Source organism: Triticum urartu, chromosome 7A (genome assembly GCF_056163025.1).
Source record: "Triticum urartu cultivar PI428250 chromosome 7A, HENAU_Tu73, whole genome shotgun sequence".
Taxonomy (NCBI): domain Eukaryota; kingdom Viridiplantae; phylum Streptophyta; class Magnoliopsida; order Poales; family Poaceae; genus Triticum; species Triticum urartu.
The window spans coordinates 463,539,207-463,547,105 of NC_141879.1; the positions used below are offsets into that span (position 1 = coordinate 463,539,207).

The window sequence follows — 7,899 nt, forward strand, 5'->3', positions numbered from 1 at the left end:
AGAGAGAGTTCGAGGCGCCTTCCAGGAAACTCAGATATACCAGAGTTCGAGGAGTCCTATTTAGGCCCAACATTACCGACCAGCAGCGATTCGATCAACTTCCAAACCTCTCGCTCGCTAGCTAAACCCTCGCCTCCGCCTCCCATGGCGACCGCCGGCTGTACCGGCCGCTGGGTCCCGCTTGCCCTCGCCCTGCTACTCGCCGCCGTCTTCGCGCTGGCGCTCATCCCGCAGGCCGCCCTCGCCGCGTCCGGCGGCGTCATGGGCGGCCGCTCCTACTCCTCTTCCGAACCCGACGACTCGTCCTCCTCCAACTCGTATTCGTTCTACGACTCGTCGAGCCACATATCGATCGGCAGGCCGTCGCGTCGCCGCGCGGCCAAGGACGACGACGACGACAACTCGGATGTGATATTCTGGGTGGTGTTTGTCGGTCTCGTTTTGCTGATCGCTGCCGTTTGGTACTACTACGAGTACGAACGCCAGAGGACAACCGTGGTTAAGCTCCAGATTCTCCCGATATTCTTCAGTTCAGAGCAGCAGTTTACCTCTCTTAGTTTATTTAATTTACCACTGGGCACTAGTGGTAGTCAATGCAAGTCAATGGAGGTCGTGACAATTTCAGTTTTGTTCATGATGTCAGGTTGCCTTGCTCGGCTGGGCCAAACCGTTTCAGAGGGAATTGAACGAGATCGCGGAGAGAGTACAGGCTTCCAACAAGCATTCGTATAAATTCATGTTGACTGGTAATGTGATTCCTAAGTTTTTGGGGCTCTGGCTACTTTTGTGTAGGTGATTCCTATGCATTGACTTCCATGGCTGCGTGTGCAATAGTTTCAGTTTGTCGTTAACTTTAAAGTTCTACACTGGTTAACTCGTGTATTTTGTTGTTCAAACTACCTTGATTCTGCTGTCAAGCTCACCCTCTCGTTGAAAACAATGTTCAGTGATTTCAACATATATATAGAAGAAACGTGGAAAGCTAGGTTGGACAACATAGAGTCATAACTCCAGAGTATTAAGTCAATTGGCAACTCTGTATTGAATGTTGTTTCTGTCGTGGTTTCTGAATAAATAGATAGATGGCTCGAAGCTAGGCCATATGTTGCAGACAGCTCGACAAATATGTAAGAGCATAGTACTGAATATATGAGTGGTGTTCAAGACAAGATTTATGAAATATTTATATTAGTATGTACCAGAACTGTCCATCTTATTCGCATGACTGAATGTGACCAACTATTCCGGATACAGGCACACTGCGGATATACGAACCGTTTACCTTGCATCAGATCTTTACTGTCAATACATCTTGCAGAGAGAGATCTATGGCTGGTATTAATTGTTCATCTGTACTGACCTGCTTATCCTGTTCCCCTGACTCATTATGCAGAGACCATATGTTCCTTGAGCCGTCACAGGGATTCCTGCGTATTTTCAAGCTTATCAGTAAGAAACATGTACTATATAGCTCATCAACAGGGCTAGATGGTTCTTCTCCTCTAATGTAATCTTGCTGTTTGATTTGCTTTAGGTTAATGTGAAAAATGGAGTGGATACTTGGGAGGCGCATTTCGATAAACTTTCTATCAAGGAGAGGAGCAAATTTGATGAAGAAACACTTTATAACTTGGAAGGAATCAAGCAGACGAAAGAGTACTCCAAAAAGTTAGATGGCTCCAGAAACGAATATATAGTGGTACGTTAAACTTCATCCACAGTAAATTGTTTCCAGAAAAAAAAGGCCTTCAATGCTTCCTTTTCGACGCCAACTACATGTTGGTTAACATAATTATTTCGATGATCTGGTATTCTTTTGTCACAAAAGTGAAGTTTAATGTTTGCATAATGACTTCTTGAAATGATTTCCAATTCGTTCAGGTAACCATCCTAGTTGCTGCCAAGGGAGCACTGAAGTTCCCAAAAATCACAAGACCCGCAGATCTGGAAGCAGTAGTAGAAAAACTCAACTCTATACCTGCAAGAGAAATTCAGGTATGCGAAATGTTTCTTATCTATTTTCATAATTCACACAAGTGCCGCTGGTTGTATACTTGAGATCAGTGAAAGCCAAAGTTATCCATGCCATTTTTTTTCCAACATCGCTGATAATAACAAATTCCTATCTGTGCCTGCTTTTTTAGGGCGTTCATGTTTTATGGACTCCTCAAGATGAGAATGGCATTCTTTCTAAAGAGAAGCTTCTAGCGGATTATCCTAATCTCAAGCCTCATAATGATTACTAGGACGGCGTCGTTTTGGTGTTTTCGTTTGCTAGGGTAACAATGTAGAAGAATATGGCATGGTAATTTTTGGAAGTTACCGTGCATCGAAACGAATTATTTAGAGTCTAGGCTGCAAATGCCATTCATGTGACATCACCTCTTGTATTTCTACGTTTGTTTGTGAAGCAATAGATGAACTCTTCATACTGATCATGGTATCCAAATCTCAGTATGGAAGAGGGTCCACCATACTTGCAGCAGCTTTGCAAAAACTACGGGAAAAGTATGTTCTAAATTCATTGCTGGTCAGTTGGAAGCCACTAACTAATTGGTATGTGCATTATTAGATTAACCCCCGAAGCTAAAAAAGGGCAAGAATACTAAATAGTTGGTATGTGCATCAGTTAAGGAAAATTAAACCCCAAAATTGTATCCTTTTATTTTCGAACCATGCAGGAGAGAGCTTCATGTATATTTCACTAAGAAGAAAGAGTATACAACGTCGAAGACGACACGACCATCGCGAGAAAATGGCGCAACCCTTCGGCACTAAAGATGATACGACCCAAACAAACGACGTCCCAAGATAACTTAGTCTGAACAAGACACGAAAAGCGAGAAACCTCCACTAAGAGAACCCAAACGTTAGTTAGCCGCAACATGACCTAGAACCGACTAACATTCTCGAAATAGGCTTTCACACAACTTTATATATTGGCAAAAATCTGAACAGATACAAAGGTCAAAAGAAAAATAAAGCCACATTCGAGCGAATGGCACAAGTGCTACCAACTCAACACTGAGTGTGAAAATAAATAGACACCATCCCTAACAAGAGACATCTGAAACTACAAACAAGAATGGAGTTGTGGCTGTCCCTCGCTCCTCGCCATGGAGGGCCGCTCCTACTAGGAGATAGTGGACATGTGTATAATATAGAGATCATCGGAACCACCCCAAGCCAGAGTCGGATGCTACATGCCAGGGACAAGGCATGCTTGAAGTCTCTACTAGTTGCAACCGAACTATCCCAGGATTTCGCTGTTGAGCCTGAGAGGAAGGACAAGGGTTTCCACCCCGGGGCCCAGAGGATATACCACAACAATGCCCTCGAGGGGGAAGCCCCTTGACGGCACCAGAGCGCGGGGCTTTCGGTCAGACCCTCACACGTGCCACCCGCAAAACGAAGGTTGGCAACCCGACCTGCAAAGGAGGGGTTGCTGGAAAGTTCGACAACAAGCAAGGCCTCCAGATCCAACCCAGTGACCCGCCACTACCAAACCCGTGGAGACACCAAAATCACCTGTAAACCTCCCCATGGTACCCACATAGGCGCTGCAACGCTGCTCGCCGCAGAGCCAACCATGCAGCCTCACCATCCAACACCATCGCCCCGGCTTCCAGAAGAGACACACAACCACCGCCAAGACACCAGGTCACTGGAAAGCAGACACCTTGAGACGGACAGCACGAGGGCGGAACCGCCATGTACAAAGGACAACCGACCACATGTGCCAGATCCCATTTGGACCCACCCCCACTGTCAACGGTGAGGATCAACGTCTGTAGCCAACAACGCGAGACTGGCACAATGTACTATGAACAGAGAAGACGAATAGAAAAGCTCGAGCAACAATGCGAGGCATGGCCACAAGTTCGACCAAAATTATGACCTTGTATTACATTGTCAAATTCGAGAGAAAGTTCAAAGTTGTTACAGAAAAAAAATCTCAAAGAAGACGGAGGTGTTCAAAGTCTATGAAAAATCACAGTGATTGATCTTTGGATTGTAGAACTGATATAAATGGATTTTATAGCATAGAGAAAGCAGAGTGCATTCAAGGGCAGGTGAACTAGATTTTGTATTTGGTTTTCAAAACACCACTCGTTAGATTTTTGCACGCAATTTTTTTTCCATTGACGGACGATAGATGTTTCATCCCTCTTACCCCAAAAAAGGGACCCTAATAAGTGTCACATGTGTGGCACAAAGCAATTCCGCCCTGACGTTTTTTGATGACAAGTTTAGTTATATGAGGATGACAATTTTTTTTAATGTGTGAGGATGACAACTTTAGTTGTGAAGCACGTCTTACTTTTTGTTTGATGGCAAGTTTCAATTATTTTGTGTTTTTTTTGGATGGCAACTTTAGTGTAAAAAACGTCAGAACCGTGTTACTATGTGGGACACGCATGACACTTATTATTTGGAAAAAAAGACACATCCCTCCCTTTTGGCAACATTTTAGGTGACTTTACGTGATACATTGAAGTCTTTTCTTAAGTTGCCATTATCTTGTTTATAAGCACAGTATTTCTCCTTCCTTTTATGCCTCCGCGTGAATTTTGTTTCTGTTGTACATATAGTTGCAATTTACTTATTATTGTGCGGAAATTATATTTTCCGGTTGACTTCCAAAGCCCTCCGCTCTAAACCCTCGGCTCCTTCGCTCCCAATGGCGGCGATCGCCACCCATGTGCAGCATCCACCGGTAGCCCTCTCACGCTGCGGACCGCCGTCCAACCCCTTCCTCCGCTTCGCCCCCTCGCCGTCCGTGCTCCTCCGGTCCCGCGCCGCGGCGACGCCTCCCCTGGCTCCCATCGGCGCGCGCGGCAAGGATGACGACCCCATCTCATACCCGGAGCCCCGTAACAGTTCGCTCGGTCTCTCCCCCCTGCTCGTCGCCGTGGCAGCGGCGGCGACCCCGCAGGCCGCGCTGGCCCTGTCCGGCGGCTCCTGCGGCGGGTGTGACGACTCCTCCAGTTCGTCGTCGTCCTCCTCTTCCTCGTCCTCATCCTCGTCCTGCGATGACTCCACTACCGACTCCATAGATTGGTCATCCACGTCCTTCTCCTCTAAGCCGAAGAAGAAGGAGGGGACCGAGGCGACTCACGAGTCGGTCGGCACAGCGGCAGCTCCTCCGCTTGGCTGGAGCTCTGACCAGTGGTTCTGGGGCACCTTCGCCTTGGGGTCCGCTGGCGCCGTTGCCCTATTCGTCGCCTTGCAGAAACTGCTGGGTGAGAAGACCGCCGTGGTTAAGCTCCAGGTTCGATCTCTCCTGATTTCGTGATCCAAATACAGTTCAGTTTAGGACCTCAGTTCCTTGATCACTGATTACTCACCGCTATAAATGTAATTGTATAATCCATTGGAATTGCTCGTGATTAAGGTTGCGCTGCGTGATACGGCGATGGTAAAATCAGTCCAAAAGGATCTGAATTCCATTGCTGAGAAGGTGGAGGGTTCGAACCGATGGTGGTATAAGTTCATATTGACCGGTAATTAAGACCGCCAATTCTGAATTATTGCGTTTTTATGCTTCAGTGCCTCGTTGACATGTCTCCAGTTTGTTATAATAATAGTCAGGCCATGCTATTTATCTCTAGGTTCGTCCTGTTCAATGGCTTCCATGTTCGCTGTTCTAGTTGCGTGTGTATCCTTTGTTTAGTTTATGCTTTTGAAATACTACTTCAAATTTGAATTTTATTCTCTCCTCAAAATTAGAATCTTAGCCTAATCAATCATAGTATATGTAAAAATACATATAGGAAAATTAGCAATGTAACCAGTCAGGTGTCTCTGGTTATAAAGTGCAGTGGCAAATTGGAACTGAATTTAAATGGATCTTTAAAAACAAGAAATCTGGACGTGTACTTAATTTATTGCAAATAGGTTGGTGATAAACATGTATTTGCTTTGACGAGATGAACACTATTTTTCTGTGCATATATGGATACATGTCATTTAAAATTTGCCAAATGTTAGCATTCACTGAAACTAAGCTTATTTATATTCAGAATAAGGAATATATGAGGTATAGAGTTGGCCGTATGCATCTTTCTGATGCAGAGGCTGGGGATCTCCCCCTTTTCTAAGAAAAAGGAGGTATAGAGTGTCTAGATACCGATTAGTGAACACAAATGTTGTTCAAGCACTTGAAGACATACTAACGGATATCAGAACATAATGCTACAAAGTTGCCCATCAATACTAAGCTTATTTACGTACCTTCTCTTGTAGATATCGGAAGATTAGCATTAATACTGCTACTTTGTTTGGTCTATTCTGACGATTCACCATTTTGCAGAGACCATGTATTCCTTACGCCGTCACCAGCATTGCTGCATCTCTTCATGCTTATCAGTAAGAAAACATACAAGTTCTTAAAATCTTTGTTGATACAAAGTATACACTGTATTATTTAACCTTTGGGTGTTGACACTTTTATATACATGCGGCTGCTTCTTGTTGTGATGACGATTTATACTAGGTATGCATGTAAAACTGCAGAGTGAATCACTGAATCCTGCAATTTCCATTCCATCTACTTTAGGTTGTCACGACAAACATAGAGGGTTCTTGGAAGGAGCATTTTGACAGGATTTCTGCGGAAGAGAGGAATAAATTTGATGAAGAAACACTTTCAAACTCGAACGGGGTCAAACAAAAGAAAACCTACTCCATGAAAACTGATGGCAGCAGAAACGAGTACATAGTGGTATGTTCCCTAGAAAATTCTTCCACTTTTTTGTTATCCTGTATTTAGTTTTAAAGTATGTTCTGTCACATGTTGGTTCCGTGATTCTTATGAACTGAAGCTTTCCTTTTTCTTTTCTGGTGGTGAAACATGGATGTGTCACACTATTGTGATGATCTGAGAGTACTATTTTTTTGATGATTTCTGAACTCTCCAGGTAACCATTCTCGTTGCTGCTAACGGAACAGTAAACCTCCCCGCGGCTATCAAAAGCCCTGCAGATCTGGAAGCAGTAGTGGCAAGGCTCAACTCTACGCCTGCAAGCGAACTTCGGGTATGCATGCCGTTTCCTTTCTGTTCAATAAATTAGCTAATTGATCGATGTGTTCATCTGATATTATATCTTAGTTTGCTGCTTTGCTAATTGGTCACACTGATTCAGGGTGTTCGAGTCATGTGGACCCCTCAAGATGCGGATGACGTTCTCTCGGAAGATAGGATGCGGAAGGATTACCCATACCTGAAGCCCCTTGCGTGATGGCGAGCAGACAGAGTTCTGCTGCTCATCGTGCCTTTGGATGGCGGGTGACGGTCACCATGTAACCCTGGCCCTTTTCTAGTTATAAGAACACAAGCAAGTGATAGGTCAACATAGGTGGTGGAGTAATGGTCATGCACTCATGCTACCGAGTATGGATCGCAATGTTAGGCTTTTTGTTTCTGTTTTTAACAATGATGCCCTTCTGAAAAGGATTCTCCCTCAAATTTTGGGCACCTAGGGATGTCTATGAGTTGGCTAGTCATGTTTCACGGTCTTGAGCAAAAATGACACTGAGAGCATATTTCCTATCCTATAATGGCAAAACGTATCTTTTATCCCAAAAAGCGTTAACAAGTTAGGGGATTAAACTTTTTTTCATTTAGCATATCCCCTAAAGTTAATCCCTCAAATCAACTTGACCTCACATGGAAATGGAAGCCTCTTTGCATCTCATCATCTTCCTCATTCTTCCTCCTTTCATTCATGTAGCCAATATGTACATGAACTAGCTAGGGCCTAGGATAGTTGATCCACAAAAGTAATTTGATAAAGGCTTGCTGAACGCACATGCACATGCGAAGTAGTCAAGAAGGTAGGCAAAATTCTTCCTTCAACAGTCACGTTTTGGGCACTTATGAATGGGTTCTTCTCATCT

The 7,899-nt window shown here is 44.3% G+C and overlaps 2 protein-coding genes across 3 annotated transcripts; both read left to right on the forward strand.

Moving 5' to 3' along the window:
* Positions 1-56: 56 nt before the first annotated feature.
* On the forward strand, positions 57-2,520 carry LOC125523448 (FLUCTUATING-LIGHT-ACCLIMATION protein 1, chloroplastic-like). 2 transcript variants are annotated; one of them, XM_048688480.2, is made up of 6 exons: positions 57-506; positions 640-746; positions 1,394-1,449; positions 1,535-1,699; positions 1,882-1,995; positions 2,145-2,520. In XM_048688480.2, exons 1-6 carry the CDS (start codon positions 145-147, stop codon positions 2,244-2,246), a joined length of 906 nt encoding a protein of 301 aa, XP_048544437.1. In that variant the 5' UTR covers positions 57-144; the 3' UTR covers positions 2,247-2,520. The 2 variants fall into 2 exon arrangements, with proteins under 2 accessions (XP_048544437.1, XP_087391253.1); XM_087535127.1 differs by having other exon boundaries at positions 60-498; positions 644-746.
* A 1,932-nt stretch (positions 2,521-4,452) lies between these two features.
* On the forward strand, positions 4,453-7,545 carry LOC125523804 (uncharacterized). Its single transcript, XM_048688876.2, has 6 exons — positions 4,453-5,272; positions 5,396-5,504; positions 6,314-6,369; positions 6,560-6,724; positions 6,921-7,037; positions 7,146-7,545. Exons 1-6 carry the CDS (start codon positions 4,682-4,684, stop codon positions 7,239-7,241), a joined length of 1,134 nt encoding a protein of 377 aa, XP_048544833.1. The 5' UTR covers positions 4,453-4,681; the 3' UTR covers positions 7,242-7,545.
* The last annotated feature ends 354 nt before the right edge of the window (positions 7,546-7,899 follow it).